General features: G+C 42.1%; 1 protein-coding gene across 4 annotated transcripts in view; it reads right to left on the bottom strand.

The window, feature by feature from the left end:
• YES1 (YES proto-oncogene 1, Src family tyrosine kinase) overlaps positions 1 to 20,442 on the bottom strand; it is a 201,345-nt gene that overhangs the window by 79,919 nt on the left and 100,984 nt on the right. For all 4 annotated transcript variants that reach the window (XM_029591089.1, XM_029591090.1, XM_029591092.1 and 1 more), the window contains one exon: positions 11,939 to 12,038. In XM_029591089.1, coding sequence (XP_029446949.1) covers positions 11,939 to 12,038 — 100 coding nt within the window. The remainder of the gene's footprint in view (positions 1 to 11,938; positions 12,039 to 20,442) is intronic.

The following is a 20,442-nucleotide window of genomic DNA, read 5'->3' as shown; positions in this document are numbered from 1 at the left end:
CGTTATCACAGACAATGCCATAACGCATTTTGATGAATGACCCTGTATGTCAGCTGTCAGCACACAGCCAATTCCAGTGGGGTCATGATGATGCTCCTCTTCCTGTCCCGCCAGCCATGCTGCTCCTATTTTAAATGGCGGATCCTGGGGCTGCTCTGCTCTCCCTATGCTATTACACCTCTGAGGAGGGACATCACTGCCGGCCACCAACACCCAAGTTGACGACATCAACAAAGGCCTGCGATTTCAGGCCATTGTTGATGACATCATTGCAAGGTGCTGGCAGGTTAGAGATAATGGGGCAAAATGAGTAGGAGAAGGCCTGGACATAGCCTATTGGGTTGGGTTTGGCCTGTGGGCCATAGCTTGCCCACTCCTGCTCTACAGGGGATGGATTTTGAGAGAAAGGATCACCTGGAGAGGGTGGAGGTTGAGAAAGAATCAGTTGGAGACTGGAGAGGGTGAGAGTGAAATGATTGTTGGAGGGGGACTGCACCCCTGCTAATTTGTTTTGGTTGCCTTCTGGGATTAGGTGAATTCAAGAGCTAAAATGGGGTCACACTGGCTAAATGTTTGGGAAACTCTGCTCTAAATAAAGGCGCTCAGCACCATAGCACATGAGGAGCAGGTTTTGACTTCACTGGAAAATCAAAAAGAGGAGGAGGAGGAAGAGGAGGAAACTGTCAGGCCAGCCACCCCATTCCCCGCTCTCTCCCAAAGTTCTTAAATTAGCAGTGCCAGCAAATTTCTGTTCTGGTTAATTCAGTCAGCAATGAAAGCCAGAAAGATCCACTGATTTCCTCCAGTTTATATTTATTATCTATCCCAGGTTAAGCAGCACTGCATGTTCCAACATCTTGATAGATCACTGCCGCTCCATCTTTTCCGAGGTCTGCCTGGATCTTCACTCTGCAGGTTATATTCTATATTTCAATCCTGAGGAAATATTAGTGCTACTGCTTATAGTTCTTAAAGCTCTTCCTATTTAGCCACTCCCACCCACACCTCTGGATCAGAGCATATCACCCTGAAAGATGTAAAGTCAGAATATACTAAGAGCAATTAAAGAATGGGACTTGGAGGGAGATTTATAGAAAAAACAGTCTACCTGGCTAATTATAGTTTATGGACTTGTTGAAATCTCTTTCAAACTCCGCTATAATCGATGTCTTGACCACATCCTCGGCAAACAAATTCCACAGCTTGATTGATCATGGAGTGAAAAATGACTCAGATTTGTTGGAACTCGGCCACCTATTCGTTTCATGGAGTGTCCCCTAGTCTTCGTACTATTTGAAAGGGATTAAAAAAAAAGTTCCCTATTTACCTTTTCAACCCCACTCATGATTTTCTAAACCTCTATCATATCCCCGCTCAGTTGTCTCTTCTCTAAGTTAAAGAGCCCTAACCTCTCTTCATAAGGAAGCTGTTCTATCTCCTTTATCATTTTTCTTGTCCTTCTCTCCACCTTTTCTAGTTCTATCATCATATTTTTTTGGAGTGACTAGAACTGCTAACTATACTCAAGAAGCATTCACTTCATGGATCAGAGATGTCATGATATTCTCTGTTTTATTTTCCATTCCTTTTCGAATCATTCCTAAACTTTTGACTGCCACCGCACACTGAGCCGAGGACCTCAACATATTGCCCACAATGGCCCGAGATTCTTTTTCTGGGTTGACGCTCCTAATCCGAAACCTGCCATTGTGAACCTATAGTTAGGATTATTTTTTCTTATGTGCAGCATTTTGCACTTGTTCACATAAAACTTTCAGCTGCCACTTAGATGCCCAGCTCCCCAACCTGAGAGGGTCACATTCTCCAGTTTCTCACAGTCTGTTAAAAAAAAATAAATAAATAAATAAAATATGAAAACAATTTTGAATAATTTTGTATCCTTTGGAAATCCGAGCAGTTTTTCACTCATCAAGCTCCCTTTTCCAGATCATTTATTGTAAAATGTTAAACAGCACCAGATCCCTGAGGCACTCCACTATTTATCTTTCTCCTAGGGCATTTTTCAAAACTATAACAAAGAACTTAAAACTAGTAGCATGGGATGGCAAACAAGTATTTTCTATCACTTGATACATTTTTCCAGCTCAGGGGCATGTGAAATAATTGCTGCTCTGGGTGCCAGCAGAACACAGGTTACTGTAATTCTGACTTCGATCGTCTACTGTAAACTTTTTACATTAGAAACATGTTACCAGAGAATTCCTTTGAGAAGGCTCCCACTGAGCACAGAGGAATATTCTTCCTTGTCAGCAGTGCAGATAACATTTTAGCATTATGTCACTAACAGAACAGTCATTCTTGTCTTCCTGTTTCGGTAACTGAAACAACTTTTGCCAGCAACATTATCTTTTAATAATGATATAATCCTCTGTGGACAAGGCATTTACTGAGGGCTACCGAGGAGACCTTGTACAGTTTTCCTCTATATATGTGGGGTAGCATCTAAATGGGATCTTTTTTTCTTTTGCATTTGCTACTCTGTTGAGCGCATCTTCTAACCCATAGCTGGCAGCATTTTACGTGCGGCACTTCCTGTCCACCGGGGGAGGGGGGGGGGGGACGACCCATAATTACTGGCCTCCTCTGCCAACATCACTGTATTACACACAGAGGACCGGCTTCATTTCAGAGCAGGCAGAAGCCATTGTTGGTGCCACCAGGCCTTATCCACAGAGGACATGTGTACAACACAATACCTGCCAGCTACACGACCATATTCTCAGCAGACCGATATCAACAAAAACAGTGTACTGTGTCTTTCCGTACCCGGCATTCAAACACGTCCTTACCGGGCTCAGGAAGGAACGCTGTCTGCAACCTTATCATAAGGATCCGAGGCACTGAGAGGCTAACCTCCTTTCCCCGACTGATTTTTAAAGACTGTACATCGCTAATCAAAAAGCAGCATCAGGAAATGATCAATATATGTGACAGACCTAAATTGGAAGGTAGTGGTTTTATGTATGTATTTCTTTTTTGTTTCTCAGTTTAACAGATGCTGTGATAACTATATACAGTACATGCCTTTTGTGTGCTAGGGAAACCTTTTTATATGAAAAGCTGACAGCTAAGAGGATTTGAAAACAATTAGGCCTAGTCAAAAGATGAGAGCCATCAGAGAAATAATAAAATGTTTCAGAGAATCACAACATTTGTGTGCTGAGCTACATTTTCTGGGCAACAACCTGACAAGAACTGCAGGATTTAACATGTATTACAGCAACAGAGGAATGGTTCATGGCATTTAAAATAACCATGTACAATAACTTGAGGTTTAGATAATGCACTGGAAATGGAAGGTGACAAAAGACAAGAACAGATGTGCTGCTGCAGTGCCCCAGTATTTATGGAATTAAAAAAAAAAAAAAAAGCTATTTTGCTTGCCATAAATAGTGTTCTATATAGACAGCAGGATGAATTAGCTATGACATGTGGGGTGATATCATCCGATTGTACCGAATGGATGCTTCTGTCTAAGGTCATAGAGCTTTTGCTCAATTGATTATGTGCAGCAGTTCCTGTGCGGTCACTACCTCGTGAGCCCCTCAGTCAATTTTACAGCAAGGTCTAGGGATGTGCATTCGTTTTGAACGAATGCGCAATCCGCAACATATAGGTCCCTATTCGTTGCATTTGTGGGGGTTCCGAAACGTAGGCGAACCCCCACGAATGCAACATATCATTAACAAATAAAACCCCCACCCTCCTGACCCCTTCCCACAAGACTTGCCAAAAGTCCCTGGTGGTCCAGCAGGGGTCCTGGAGCGATCTCCTGCACTCGGGCTGTCGGCTGCCGGTATTCAAAATGGCGCCGATAGCCTTTGCCCTTATTATGTTACAGGGGCTACCGGTGCCATTGGTCGGCCCCAGTCACATGGTAGGAGCAATGGATGGCCGGCGCCATCTTGTGCTCCTACCATGATACACTTCAAGTTCCTGCTAAAAGTGGTCTCTGCTTTTCATATAAATCATCGTGTTGCCCACATTCTTTCCAAGGCCACACAGACATCAGAGGGAAATAGCCCTTCCTACATTGGACTGTAAAAGAGCCTTGGTGGTTTACTACTGAAAGATGATTCTGCTCCATTGTCAGGCCTCACAACTATTCATCTCTTGCGATCCACCCTATTATGGAAGAACTGCATATATGCAGGTCGATGCAATATCAGCGTACGAAAAAAAAAACCAGGCATTCACAATTGAGCGCCCACTTCCCTAACATGCACCCATCCACCACTCCTGGGCGCACGATGCAGTAGGCAAATGAGCCGCTGTGTTAGGAGGGCTAGGGGAAATGTGCATTCCTAGTGTCTCCTCAGCATCAGGCACCCAGGAGAAGTGGCTGTGTGCAGGTTAGGAAAGCAGACGCTTAATTTTATGAGCATCCATTTTCCTAACCTGACCACTGGCAAGACTTTTCTTTTTTTTAAATTTTTTTAAGTCACTCCTTTTTTCATAGTAACATAGTAATATAGTAATGACGGCAGAAAAAGACCAAAATGGTTCATCTAGTCTGCCCAACAAGCTTCCCAAGGTAGTAACTGCTGCTCCGTGCCTATTAAGCTTTTTTATTTATTCCCATCTTCTAGCCTTTTAGGGATCCACAGTGTTTATCTCATGCCCTTTTGAAATACTTCACAGTTTTAGTCTTCACTACTTCCTCCGGAAGGGCATTCCAGGCATCTACCACTCTCTCAGTGAAGAAACATTTCCTGACATTGGTTCTAAGTCTTCCTCACTAGAGTTTCAAATTGTGACCCCTGGTTCTACTAAATTGTTTGATTTTCTGAGATGGAACCAGGGTCGAATTTTAGAAATTCAACAGGAATCTTAGGGACTGTAGGAGCTGAAATGTCTTCTGTAGAGAGGATAGTACTGCTTCCTGGGAATTCACAGTCACCAATCAGTTACCTAGGTAAGGGAAGACACAGATGCCTCAACAATGGAGATGTGCTGCTACTATCGCTAGGCATTTGGTAAAGACTCTGTTCCGCTGAGAGACTAAAAGGAGAGGACTCAGTTATGGTAGTGAGAAAATCCCACTACAAAGCATAGCCATTCTTCGGATACAGGGCACACATCCACTCTCCCTGCTGGATGAAGAGAAGAACTGTGTGGAATTTCTCCCATAATGGATTCTTGCTCAGACTTCTTAAATCCAAGACAGGTCTCTGATCCCCTGGTTTTCTTGGGGATAAGCAAATAGCAGGAGTAGGACCCCTGATGATGCTAATTAGGAAGGACAGGATCTATCGTCTGCTGTCACAGGAGCAAGTCCACCTCTAGGTGGAGTTGCACCAAGTGAGATGGATCTGGATTGAAAGTTGAACAATAAGGAAGTGGGGGAAGCAGAGATGAATGCAAGCAGCAATCAGATTCTACAATTCTGAGCACACAGTGATCTTGCACCATTCTTCCAGTTAGAGCCCAGTTCTTCCTGCTATTGAATAGGAAAAGTGCTGGATTCGGAGACTGGTCTGAAACTTATTCCAGGTTTTGGCTGGACCTGCTATATTACTTTTGATGGCACCTTTCGTGATGTCCACCTTGTGCCAGAAGCTGTTGCTGCTGAGGAAGCAGAGGCAGAACTTGATACTGCTGGAATTGTCAGAAGGGGCATCTCTGAATGTATGACCACTTGTAAACGAAGGACCACTTTGAATTGGGCTGTTTTGAATTGGTTGACAGCAACTGGACTGCAACATGTTGCTCTTCGATCTGGGGAATTGTTTCTCTGAGCTAGTCTCTGAAAAGGTGATCTCCGAAGCAGGGTACATCTGCTAACTTATCGTGGACATCGCTGCACAAACTGCTGGCCCTTAATCAAGCCATTCGATGTGCTCCGAAAGAGGCTGATGAGGAGCGGGTCGTCATATCAAACACCTTGTAAACTGGCCAAATAAGATGTCATATACACTCCTCTGCATCAAGGAGTTAAGAGGTTTCTTTTGTGTTTCGACAGCTTCATAGAAGGTAATAATAAAAGTGCCTTTTTTGGCGTCACGTGTCAAGTTGTTTGACTGTAACTTCACAGATATGAAAGATTCATTGCAGTAATTATTTCTTTAATTTAATATGGTGATTTTGGTATGTAGTATTTTATATTGGTTTATTTTGTTTATTATAGGTTGCATATTCCCCCTAAGGAAGCCCGATAGGATGAAACGAGGGTCCCTTGTAGGGGAAAAGGGGAAAACCTTTCATTATGATAGGAGTTGTATTGACATACCCAGAAGAAAAGGGAAAAGTTGTTAGTGAAGATATAATTTGTTTTAAAATATTGGGAAGACAAGGAAGATTTTTTTCATGTCAACATTTGGAAGAGAAAGGGAAGATTTTCAGCTTTGAAATTTTTTTTTGACACATTTAGAAAACAACTTGTAAGATATGTTTCAGAAGTGAGGAGAGTTTGAACTCATGCCAGTGTGTACGAATTTAAAACATCTTTTGGAAGATACGCTATAGATTGAAGTTTTGATGAATGTCATTAATAAATACATTTGTATTATTGTATTTTGGAGAGTGATCTACTTTTTTGTATATTTTGTTTTTAATGTATGAATGTGGTGTGACTGAGAAGATTTGAGTTATATATATTGTATTTATGTCTTATCCATGAAACTGTTATAATAAAAATTTTGTATATGCTTTCTATGATTTTTTTTTTTTTTTAGAATTTTTGACTCATTAATTGGGGTTATATATAGATTTGCACATTGAGTCACATGCAATTTCACCTGTATTAATCTGATTTACCTATTCAGTTTTTGAATGCAATCGTGTAAGTATTTTCTTTCTATTCTAGCATGTAAAACTGGTGAGCCGAAATGCAAGCATTTAGCTTGGAACTTTAGAACACCTTTCTCTCAAAATTGTCCAGGAACATGAGGTCTTTCTCTGGTGGACTGTAAAGAGAATATTAATGGGGTTTTTTTGTGCATTTTAATGCTGCTTCCAACATAACTGATTGATGAGGTTCTGTACTACCCCAAATCCTGATGTTTTCTGGAATCTATACTTTAGATACTATATATTTATAGGAATCTATACTTTATAACTTCCTGGCCATTGGGGCACACTGAAGGGTCTTGTCCTTATAGACATTAACTCCCAACACCTTACCCAAATTATCCAGAACCTTGGAATAAGAAAAGTCCTCAGATGGTTACAAATGGTGCAGTGGCTCAGGTACAGGTCAGATGGAATTCCCATTGATCTTCCTCTGATCTTAAGTGAGAGAGGTCACTGATCCAAGACCCCAATGAGTAAGGGTCCTTGATTGCCTCAGAGGAGCTTATTCCAGGTGAACTTCCTATGAATGGCTAGATTCTGCTGCTAGAGAATCGAGAGAGCTGGAACCACCTTGCGGCGATTCTTATGGCATACCTCCTGGGTCAAGGGTTAAAGGAATTCCTCCTTGTGTGAGTAAATCCAATGTCCTGGAATTGAGGTTGAAGAGTATCCACCTTGTCCCTAGCTACTAGGTAGGTAAAGAAAATTTTCACTAACTCTGCCACTTGGTCCAAGGACTGTTATGCCCTCTGGTCAGGCATTGGCGTTTAACATCCTTGTCAAACACTAGGATAGAATCTTCTTGCATAATATCCATACACTGTAAAATGGTTCTGGCACCACAAAGCAACTAGGATCTGGTGTGGATGGAGAAACTGCTTTTGAAATTAGCAGAGGTAAGTGAAGCATATCTTCTCCTGCCCCTGATAATCTTCTTAGGTGTATGGAAAGAACTGACAATTAGTGAAGCGTTGCGTCGGAAGCACCTCAGCCTGGTGCGTAGACGATATGGAAGCTTGCTCCAAAGATTAAGGTGTCCTGGAACCTGACATGTTGGTGCAGCCGATACACCATTCACCTGCACCATTACTGCTGAAGCTTAATGCTTATTTGGTGCCGATTGCCCTGCAGGTTCCAAGGCATGGCACTATTTTGTTAGGCCCGAGCCTCGTGAAGTGCTCATCAACTCCTGAAAAATAGCACTTCTTCTGTCTGATGGGGCTTGAGGCCTGCTCAACCAAAGTGGGAATCTTACTCAAGGAAATCCTGCTCAACTCAGCATCCGGGGATGCTTGACAAGGCTCCATCATGGCAGGATAGGCAGCTGCAGCTCTTCAGAGATTTACGCGGTTCCTCCATCTTCCAGGCACTTGTCTCCTGAGAGCGTGGAGAAATCCAGCCACAATGATAGCAATTGGCATGGTCGTGATTCTGTCCTAGGCTCTGGTAACAGACATTGTGCCCAGTTGTATCCTAATGCATACACAGTCTTTGAAGCCACTGATGGTGGACTTCTTGCCAGATATTTCTGTGAAGAAATTCTTTTTTTTAATGATAGCACTGAAAAGTGGTGTTTGTGGGCTGTCGAGGCACCAAGATAATATACTAATTTGAAAAAAGTTTGAAAATTTTAGTGTACCAAGAGATATCAATAAAGAAAATACAGAGAGAGAATGTATATATCTGTGCTGATACTCTAATGAAAAAAAGATGGGGGGGGGGGGGGGGGGGGACGACCAAGATGGCTGCCAACTAAGAAGAGCTGCAGAAGCTCCCTCTTTCTGTTTTACCTTATCTGGATTTAACCTGCTTTACAATGCCTCATACTAAGAGGAAGGCAAAGCAACAAGTCTGGGAATGATGGCTGCTGCCGGGATCAACGTAGAGCGAATGCGAATGATGCTCCTGCTGGCCAAAGAGATCTCCTTAAGCCCCAGAGTGCCGATAACACCATCTCCCTCATTGCACTCGGAATTCCTACCGCCTCTTCTGAGGTGAGTCGGGGAGTGCCGATTTTGGAGGGAGCAGCTGTGGAGGAAGTTGGGAGCCTTGTTCCATTGACCACAGTGGTGACTCTGGCTATCGCCAGAGAGGAGTGCCCTGTTCCTGGGGCAATTGGAGCTGTGGACTTCCCGGCCACAGCATTGATATCGGCCCCACTCGGGTGATGGCATTGCATTGAGTGTAGGCGGTGCGGTGTTGGATAGTCCAGCCTTGAAAACGGGACTTGTGAAACCTCCTGTGATCACACTAGATGCTGTATGGAATGCATTGGTGTTGCTTGAAGCTTCTATTTCTTCCTTAAATAAGATTACTTTGTATACCAATCATCATGATTTGGCTAATGAAAAACTGATTTCTTCTTATGGGACTAAAATTGAAGCTATAGATAACTCAGGTTGGTTCGATCGAGAAAGTTCAACATGCCCTGGTTCAATCTGAACAGATACACTCTAAAAAGCTTGAAAACAGAGAATTCCTTGAGAAGCCTTAATTTAAGGATTCTAAATTTTCCCTTTATAAAATTGATTTCTCCTTTAAATTTGTTCAGGAATTATATTTCACATGTTCTTAAAATTCCAGTGGCAGAGATGCTAGTAGTAACCAAGGCATATTACTTGCCACAACTTGAAGAGGGATCTGATGGAAATCAGCCTCAAGAACCTACTCTCGACCTTATGGACATTCTTGAATCTTCACAAGAGACTGAGATTTCAAAAAGAGGAACTTTGCTGGTATTTTTTGCTTTCCTGCCTGATAGAAAGAAAAACCTGACAACATTATTTCTAACAGATTTATCCTATTACTAGAACCACCCAACTTCAAAAGAAATGATTTCTTTCTATGCGAACTGAGGTGTTATCGAAGGGGGTTCAATTCATTTTGTTATATCCATGCAAGTGCCTTATAAGACATCTTAATGTAAATTATATCTTCTTTGAACCTTCACAACTCCAGTCGTTCCTAAACTCGCATGCCTAAAGACACTTTTGCAGAATCGGCTATTCAGAAATATAAGCTGATGTTTGTCTTCTTATTATTCTTTTTACCTTATTTTCATGGTAATTATTCACTCTTTTTCTTCTTGACCTCCCCCCCTTTTTCTTTTATATTTGAAGAATGTATAGATTTTTTTTTTCTTATTTGTAGTTTGTCTTGCATATCTTATATTTTCTGGAACAAGGGATTCTTGTGTTTATTTGAAAGTGTATAAAAAAAAAGAATAAAATGGACAGAGGGGTTCAAGACATCCATGCAAGAATTCCTGCACTTGCTCAGTAGCACAAAAGATCTATGAGCTAAAAGAATTAGTCTGAATTAGTCATGATGACGTCACCCACGTATCATGACTATTCAGCCCTGCTTGTTGTCAGAGAATGCTCGAGAGTCTAAAGAGATATTTTTTGTGTACCAGATGGACATTGGAGATTCTGCTGAAGGAAAGGAGTGAACTATGTACAATCCAGTGGCTTGCAGGATCAAAGAAAACAAGGTTTTTACCATAGAAATTTTGTCAAATGCATCTAAAATCAATGTTTTTTGTGTGGGAGACTAGAGAGTTAGATCATGGGCAGGCATTTGACACAGTTTACTTGGATTTCAGCAAAGCTTTTGATGCTGTCCCACACAGAAGGTTCATAGTTAGAATGATCAGCCTGGGAGTGAGTCCCAAGGTGATGGAAGGGATCAGAAATTGGTTAACTGACCGACAACAGCAGCTAGTGTGGTAAATGGAATTCACTTTGAGGAGAAGGAAGATGACTAATGGAGTGCCTTACAGATTGTTTTTGGGGCCAGTTCTGTACAATATCTTTGTGAGCAACATTGTGGAGGAGATAAAAAAGGAAAAAAAAAAAAAGTGTGTCTTTTTTTGGATGACTGACATCTGTGACACAGTGGACCCCCCTGAAGGAGTAGAGAGGAGGATGACAAGTGATCTAAGGAAGCTTGAGGAGCGGTCGAAGGTTTGACAGCTAGAATTCAATGCCAAGCAGTGCAGAGTCGTGCATGTGGGGTTTATAAATTCAAAGGAGCTATACACGATGGAGGGGCAAAAGACTGATGTGCCCCAGGAAAAAGCAGTCAGGATGATAGTGTCTGATGATCTGAAGGTGCAGTTTTCTTTCTGAAAGGAAACTGCAGGTCTAGAGGTCATAATATGAAGCTGGAAGGGGATAGTCTCAGGAACAATGTCAGGAAATATTTTTCACAGAAAAGTTGGTGGATGCCTGGAATGACTTCCTGGAAGATGTAACAAGAACAAGAACGGTAGCGGAATTAAAAAAGGCAAGGGAATAAGCATAGTGGTTGGAGGAAGAAATGAAGACCTAAAAAAAAAAGTCATTAATACTGGTGTAACATTTCTACACTGAGCAGCAGTTCCAAACCTAAATACCTTGCTGTGCAGACTAGAAGGACCTTTTTGATTTTTATCTACCATCTTCTACTAAGTAACAGTCAAAGGCATTAACTGGAAGAGTCAGTTTTTAGGAATTTTTTCCTGAAAAAAAAGCAAAAAAAAAGCCATACACCTAATATTCTGGTCCTGTCCGCCCATCCCTTTGTCTCTGTGTATGCATGAAGTCTGTTCCATGAACGCAGATTACATTGCATACACTGAACAGACCTAGCTGATGGTATACCACAGCATTCACAAAGCAACAGTATGCTAGCAGTGATCCAGGAGTGACACAGGAGTGCAGGCACAAGAATCTCCTGCAGGGGCTGTGCACCCGCCAGAAACTTTTCTACTTGTTAAGTTTCCAAGAGCTAAATTATTAGCTACAGACCCACTAAGCATGCCTTGTAGATAAGACATAAGGTAGAAATCTTGTGGTAGGTTCACAGTATATGTCAAAGGAACACCTCTTTTCCTAATCTTATTAGGAGAAAATTATTGCACTGAGCACGCCCTCAAGCAGTGATGGCGAACTCCAGTCCTCAAGTGCCACAAACAGGCCAGGTTTTCAGGATAACCACTATGAATATGCGCGCGCATGTTATAAAATTGGGTGTAGATTTGTTCGCTCCGGGTTGCTCGAACAAATCTATGCCCGTGCGCATGTTATAAAATCTGGCCCAATATGAATAAAAACATACCAGTGGCAGAAAAATATTAACTTACGTATTGTTTATTATCTGGAACCTTTCGCCCTTCTTGAATGAAAGATCTTCTGTGGTTCTAGCTTCATAATCATATAAGGCCACAAAAACAGTAACACCACCTTAAGAGGGAGAGAGAGAACTCAGATACATGTAGAAAAATATTAAATGCAACATAAGAATATAGTCTCCAAATTTTTTTTTCTCAAGAAAGCGAATTAAAATGTGTCTTTGATCCCCCATTTCCCTGGTTGCTGAAGTGCACACTGCCCCTTTTCCTCCAACACACACACATAAGCTACGGAGGAGAAGGATGCGGCACAATTCACCGCCACTCTCCTCATTTTGCTGGCTCAAGCAGTAGTGGGGGGGGGGGGGGGAAGGGGCTGGGACATTGAGGAGGGAAGCTAGGGGGTAAGCAGGAACTGGGGGGGGGGGGGGGGAGGAGGAGATGATATCTGAGATTGAGGTAGAGCATAATCAGAATGCCTTTGGAAACTGTGTGTACTCCATGAATACGCTTGTCCTATCTTACTAGGCATCGGCTAACTGGAAACTTTGCATGTGACTTTAAAAATGTGCCAAAAGCTGATAGGAAAATAGCTCCATGAACTGCCAAGCAACATACTTAAGACATGACTTCTTTATCCTAGATCAAATATATATATATATATATATATATATATATATATATATAGTTAGTTTGTGGCCACCAGGTGGCACCCGGAACAGTGGAAGGTGCACTGTGCAAAGACAATATGCTCTGTTTGCGAAGCCCTATCACGCATGCGCACACATGCAGGCAGAGACACATACACACAGGTACAGGCATACACACTCACACAGGCTCCCCGCCCCCCCCAAAAAAAACAAAAACAGGCAGCAGCACTCACGCACACACACAGGCAAACTGAGCAGCTCTGGGCACTGTTCACTAACTAATATACTCTGTCTGTGAAGCTCTGTCTCTTATGCTCTCACACACAGGGCCAGGCAGGCAGGCAAAGGCACACACATACATAAACATGCACAAGCTCACACACACACACACACAAGACAGTGGTAGATATTAGACTACCCCAGCAAAGATAGGCACTTTTTGTTAGTTTACAGTATAAAACCAAGCATGAATCTACAGTGATATATACAAAAGAATGGAATAACTGTCAATTAGCTCTAACATTTCAGAGTCTTAACTGATAAAAGATAAACCCAAACACTATTCTCTTTCTGGACTTATATTCTAGAAAGAAGAGATCGCTGCATCTTCCATTAAAATAAAAGATGTAAATACACATTTTTAAAAGGGAAAAATACAGTGACATGTCAGCAGATAAGGACCTTGCCTGGAGTTAAAGCAGTGAGGGAAAAAAGCCAATCCTGCCCATTCCCACCCATCAAACACACACCACAGCTTCTATGTGGATGGCCTTTCATGCCTGAAACATGTTCATGCTTCAGAAGTAGATCTATTCTGCTTCAGGAGAATAGAGATGGGAAGCAACGTAAGGGAAGTAGAGAGGAAACAGATGGAAGAAGGGAATGCAAGTCTGCTTTCCGTAAACGCTGTTCTCCGAAGACAGCAAGATGAAACAGCCACGACACACGAGCAATGTATGGACCCTTTTCTCTAAGCTCATAGACCTTTTGTTCTCTTAAGCATTAGAGGGAATTTCTGTGCAAGCATTGCCTCCTGAACCCCCACAGTCGATTTTAGAGTTACATCTAGCTAAAAAGTCGACTCTCCAGGTACCTAGCTGTAGTTTTGTGGATGTCTTCAATAGTTACTTCTCTCAGATGAGCCACTGATGTAGCCATGGCTCTCATTTGATGAGCTGTGATAGCAGGCATCCAGATCAGACTCTAAGGCATAGCAATGTGCAATTCTGTCTGCTGGCCAACTGGACAATGTTCGCTTGGCAACTGATATGCCCAGATGGTTAGGATCATAAGAAACAAATAGCTGTAAGGCCTACCGACATGGCAGAGTATTTTTTTCCGTAGTAAGCCAACACTCTTTTACATTCTAAGGAAGTGGTTTTCAACCTTTCTCCTGTCCTGACTTGCGTTAGAAAAGAAGCATGATGGACCATATTTAAAAAAAAGAAAAAAAAGAAAAAGAAATGGTGCTTCCATTGTTACTGGTGTGACCTATAGCCTACAGACTCAAACAGATGAACTGGACAGAGAATTCATTGAAGATATCCAAAAGGTGGGAAAGAAGGGTGAAGGGTTGCTCTTTGGAGATTTTAATCTGCTGGATGTGGACTGGAGTATCCCTTCTGCAGAATCTACGACAAGTAGATAGTAGATGCCCTTCAAGGGGCTTTACTCAAACAAATGGTAATGGAACTCATGAGAGAGGGTGTGATACATGATCTAGTGCTCACTAATGGTGATAATGTCTCTAATGTTCGGATAGAGGTTCACCTGAACACCAGTGATCATCAGACGGTGAGGTTCAATTATGCAAACAGGATACAGAGAAGTGACACAAAGACCCAAATTTTGAATTTCAGAAACAGACTGTCAAAAATGGGGACATACGTGGAGGAAGAACTGGAAGACTGGGAGAAAATGGGTGAGGTGGACCAACTTAAAAGGAGCTATTACAAAGGCAACAAAATCTGTGTTAGAAAAGTAAACAAAAGTAGGAGGAAAAAGAAACTGATCTGGTTGTCTAAGGAGGTGGCTGAAAAAATAAAGGCAAAAAGAACAGTGTTCAAGAAGTATAAAGAATCCCAAAAAAGGAACACAGGGAAGAATATCTGTTAAAACTGAGGGAGAAAAAGAGGCAAGGAAAGCAAAAGATCGTGCGGAAGAAAGGTTGGCCAAAGAGGTAAAGCAAGGAGACAAAACATTTTTAGAGAAAGAAGGGAGATCAGAGGTGGTACAGTGAAACTGAAAGGGGACAAGGAGCAATGTGTGGAGAGTAACAAATGGCAGCAATATTAAACAATTACTTCAGTTCGGTGTTCACTAAAGACGACCCTGGAGGAGGACCATTGCTTGTTAACAAGACTACAGATGGGGCTGGAAACTCCATTTATAGAAGAAATGTATGGGAGGAACTAGGAAAATTGAAAAACGGACAAGGCCATGTGGCCGGATGAGATATACCCTAGGCTACTGAGAGAGAGCTCAGAGATGTGCTGGTGGGCCCTCTGATAGACCTGTTCAATAGATCCCTGGAAACTGGAGTGGTGCCGAGGATTGGAGAAGAGCAGTGGTGGTCCCGCCCCACAAGTGTGGTAGCAGAGAGGAGGCTGGTTAGCCTCACCTTGGTAGTGGGAAAATTAATGAAATTTTGCTGGTGGGTTGCTGGATCAAAGCAGCATGGATTCACCAGGGGAAGGTCCTGTCAGACAATTCTGATTTATATTTTTGACTGGGTGACTAGAGAATTGGATCGATGAAAAGTATTCAATATGATCTACTTGCATTTCAGCAAAGCTTTTGATACAGCCCCGCATAGGAGGCTTGTGAATAAAATGAGAAGCTTGGGAGTAAGCACCAAAGTGGTGGCTTGGATTACAAACTGGTTGACTAATAGGAGATAGCATGTAAAGGGAAATAGAATCTACTCTGAAGAGAGAACCACAAGGTGTTGGTTCTGTTCAAGATCTTTGTGAGTGACATTGTGGAAGGGATAGAAGGTAAAGTTTGTCTATTTTGTGGATGAAACTAAGATCTGTAATAGAGTGGACATGTCTGAAGGAGTAGAAAGAATGAAAAGTGATTTAAGAAAGCTTAAAGAGTGGTCAAAGATTTGGTAGCTGGGATTCAATGCCAAGAAGTGCAAAGTCATGCATATGAGGTGTGGTAATTCAAAGGAACTCTGTATGAATGGAGATGAAAGACTGTTGTGCACAGACCCACAGAGGGATCTTGGGGTAATAGTGTCTGGAGATCTGAAGATGGTGAAGCAGTGTGACAAGGTGAAAGCTAAAGCCAGAAGAATGCTGGGATGCATAGAGAAAGAAGTAACCAGTTAAAAAAAAAATAAAAAAGAAGAGATGCTAATACCCTTGTACGGGACCTTGGTGAGGTCTTACTTGGAGTACTGTCTTCAGTTCTGGAGTCTGTATGTCAAAAGGGATAGAGAAGGATGGAGGCTGAACAGAGAAGGGGCGACCAAAATGGGGTGGGGTCTGTATCGGAAGAACTATGAGGAGAGGCTGAAGGATCTGAATATGTATACCCTGGAAGAGAGAAGATGCAGGGGTGATACGATACAGACCTTCAGATACCTGAAAGGTTTTAATGCTGCACGGATTTCAAACCTTTTCCATTGGAAAGAAAAACAATAGAACTAGGGGTCACGAATTGAAACTCCAGGGGGGGATGAAGAGTTATAGCCACCAGTGAAGCTCCCGTTTAATTTCCTATGAAACATCCACAGAGATCAAGAGCCGAATGTATGATTTTTTGAGTGTCACATGAATGATTTTATACCGGCTGGTGAGAGATTGTATGTGTGCACTCGGTGCAGAGAGCTCCTGGCTCTCAGGGAACGAATCCGATCTCTGGAGGCTAGAGTAGCAGACTTAGAGGAGCTGAGGCAGACAGAGAGGAACATTGATGAGACCTTCAGGGACATAGTAGCCAAGTCCCAAATCCAGTCTGGCAGCCCCAGTGCTGCCTTGGATCAGAAAGGTCTCCCAGTAGGTGTAGCAGGAAGTGATCCTGTAGCAAGGACTTCCTCTCCAGGTGATGTATTGTCCCTCTCGCACTGAGGACAAGTCTCCCAGGGCTACTGCCCAGGAGAGAAGGATTAGGCCAGCCATCATAGTTGGTGATTCAATTATTAGAAATGTAGATAGCAGGGTGGCTGGTGGATGTGAGCACCGCCTGGTAACTTGCCTGCCTGGTGCGAAGGTGGCAGACCTCATGCGTCACCTAGATAGGATTATAGACCGTGCTGGGGAGGAGCCGGCACCAACGACATAGGAAAATGTGGGAGAGAGGTTCTGGAAGCCAAATTCAGGATTTTAGGTAGGAAGCTGAAATCCAGAACCTCCAGGGTGGCAGTCTCTGAAATGTTTCCTGTTCAGGTCCCCAGAGGCAGGCAGAGCTCCAGAGTTTCAATGCGTGGATGAGACGATGGTGCAGGGAAGAGGGATTCAGTTTTGTAAGGAACTGGGGAAACTTTTGGGGAAGAGGGAGACTTTTCCGAAAGGATGGGCTCCACCTTAACCAGAGTGGAACCAAGCTGCTGGCACTAAATTTCAAAAAGGAGATAGAGCAGTTTTTAAAACTAGTACAAGGGGGAAAGCAGACAGTCACTCAGCAGTGCATGGTTCGGAGAAATGTATCCTGGAAGGATACTAATGAAACAGGAGAATTAGGGCATCCCAAAAGAGAGGTTCCAATAAAAGCAAATGTAGTCCATGTGCCTATTTGTAAAATATCACCGAAGCTAATGATTTCCGAATTATCCCTAACAACTGAATACAAACAAAAAACACACTTTGAAATGTCTGTATGCCATGCCAGAAGTCTAAGAAGTAAGATGGGAGAGTTAGAGTGTAAAGCAGCAAATGATGAGATTGATATAATTGGGATCACAGACTTGGTGGAAGGAGGATAACCAATGGGACAATGCTAAATCAGGGTACAAATTATATCGCAAAAGGGAAGATCAATTAGGTGGGGGTGTGGCACTTTTATGTATAGAGTCCAACAGGATTAAAGATCATACAAGAGACTGTTTAGTAGAATCTATATAGGTAGAAATCCCATGTGTGTTGGGTAAGAGTATAGTAATAGGAGTATACTACCGTCCACTTGGACAAAATGATCAGTCAGATGATGAAATGCTAAGAGAAATCAGGGAAGCTAACCAATTTGGCAGTGCAATAATAATGCGAATTTCAATTACCCCAATATTGACTGGGTAAATGTAACATCAGGACTTGCTAGAGATAAAGTTCTTGGATGTAATAAATGACTGCTTCATGGAGCAATTGGTTCAGGAACCAACAAGAGAGGGAGCTATTTTAGATTTAATTCTTAGTGGAATGCAGGACTTGGTGAGAGAGGTAACTGTGGTGGGGCCACTTGGCAACAGTGATCGTAACATGATCAAATTTAAACTAATAACTGGAAGGGGGACAATAAGTAAATCTGCAGCTCTAACACTAAACTTTCAAAAGGGAAACTTTGATAAAATGAGGAAAATAGAAAAAAACTGAAAGGTGCAGCTGCAAAGGTTAAAAGTGTTCCAACAGGCATGGACATTGTTTAGAAATACAATCCTAGAAGTGCAGTCCATATGTATTCCACATATTAAGAAACATCCTTCAAAATTTGGAAGAAGGATCCATCTGAAGAAAATAGGATAAAACAAAGACATTGTCAAGTTAAGTGTAAAACATTGATAAGAGGCGAAGAGGGAATCTGAATTGAAGTTGGCCATAAAGGCAAAAACTCATAATAAAAACTTTTTAAAATATATCCGAAGCAAGAAACCTGTAAGGGAGTCTATTGAACAATTAGATGACAGAGGGGTTAAAGGGGCTCTTAGGGAAGATAAGACCATTGCAGAAAGACTAAATGAATTCTTTGCTTCCGTGTTTACTAATGAGGATGTTGGGGAGATACCAGTTCCGGAGATGATTTTCAGGGGTGATGAGTCAGACGAACAGAACGAAATCACTGTGAACCTGGGAGATGTAGTAGGCCAGATTGACAAACTAAAGAGTAGCAAATCATCTGGACCGGATGGTATGCATCCTAGGGTACTGAAGGAACTAAAAAATGAAAATTCTGATCTATTAGTTAAAATTTGTAACGTATCATTAAAATCATCCATTGCACCTGAAGACTGGAGGGTGGCCAATGTAACCCCAATATTTAAAAAGAGCTCCAGGGACTATCTGGGTAACTGCAGACCAGTGAGCCTGACTTCAGTGCCGGGAAAAATAGTGGAAACTATTCTCAAGATCAAAATTGTAGAGTATATAGAAAGACATGATTTAATGGAACACATTCAACATGGAGGAAGTCTTGCCTAACAAATCTGATTCATTTTTTTGAAGGGGTTACTAAACATGTGGATAAAGGTCAACCGGTAGATGTAGTGTATTTGGATTTTCAGAAGTCTCTCTCTCTCTCTATATATATATATAAATTTGGAAAGGAATACAACAAGTGAGGTTATCAAATTTGCGGATGTTACAAAATTATTCAGAGTACTTAAATCACAAGTGGATTGTGATACATTACAGGAGGACCTTGCAAGACTGAAGATTGGGCATCCAAATGGCAGATGAAATTTAATGTGGACAAGTGCAAGGTGTTGCATGTAGGGAAAAATAACCCTTGCTGTAATTACACAATGTTAGGTTCCATATTAGGAGCTACCACCCAGGAAAAAGATCTAGGCATCATAGTGGATAAAATCGTCGGCTCAGTGTGCTGCAGCAGTCAAATAAGCAAACAATATTAGGAATTATTAGGAAGGGAATGGTTAATAAAACAGAAAATGTCATAATGCCTCTGTATTGCTTCATGGTGAGATTGCACCTTGAATACTGTGAACAATTCTGATCGCCGCATCTCAAAAAAGATATAGTTGCGATGGAGAAGATACAGAGCAGGGCAACCAAAATGATAAAGGGGATGGTACAGCTCCCTTATGAGGAAAGGCTGAAGAGGTTAGGGCTGTTCAGCTTGGAGAAGAAGAGGCTGAGGGGGGATATGATAGAGGTCTTTAAGATCATGAGAGGTCTTGAATGAGTAGATGTGAATCGCTTATTTACACTTTCGAATAATAGAAGGACTAGGGGGCATTCCATGAAGTTAGCAAGTAGCACATTTAAGGCTAATTGGAGAAAATTATTTTTCACTCAATGTACAATAAAGCTCTGGAATTTGTTGCCAGAGGATATAGTTAGTGCAGTTAGTGTAGCTGGGTTCAAAAAAGGTTTGGATAAGTTCTTGGAGGAGAAGGCCATTAACAGCTATTAATCAAGTTTCTTAGGGAATAGCCACTGCTATTAATTGCATCAGTAGCATGGGATCTTCTTGGTGTTTGGGTAATTGCCAGGTTCTTGTGGTCTGGTTTGGCCTCTGTTGGAAACAGGATGCTGGGCTTGATGGACCCTTGGTCTGACCCAGCATGGCATGTTCTTTTGTTCTTATGAGAGTGAAGGCCCCACTATAGGAGTCGCATATGAAGGGGGTCAGCAGAACTACATGAACTGCTGTCGCCATGTATCCCAGAACAACTAGAATGTCCCTGGCCATTGTCTGATCTGTGTTCAGCAAAAGATTACAAGTGTTCTGAGTGTGCTCACTCAGCCTGATGGGAGAAAGGCTTTTTCTTGCAGGGAAGCTATTCATGCTCCTATGAATTTTATGCTCTGGGTAGAAACTAGAATGGATTTTTCAAAGTTCACTAAGACTGTCAGAGTCATCATTACTAGCCAGCTGTCTAGGTAAGGGAAGACCTGGATGCCTTGATGCTATTACAGCTAGGCATTTGATGAAGACTGACAGTCTGAAAGGAAGTACTCTGTATTG

The sequence above is a fragment of the Rhinatrema bivittatum genome, chromosome 2 (genome assembly GCF_901001135.1).
Source record: "Rhinatrema bivittatum chromosome 2, aRhiBiv1.1, whole genome shotgun sequence".
Classification (NCBI taxonomy): domain Eukaryota; kingdom Metazoa; phylum Chordata; class Amphibia; order Gymnophiona; family Rhinatrematidae; genus Rhinatrema; species Rhinatrema bivittatum.
Note: the sequence above shows the minus strand (reverse complement) of the source record. Positions and strands in the feature narration are given on the sequence as shown.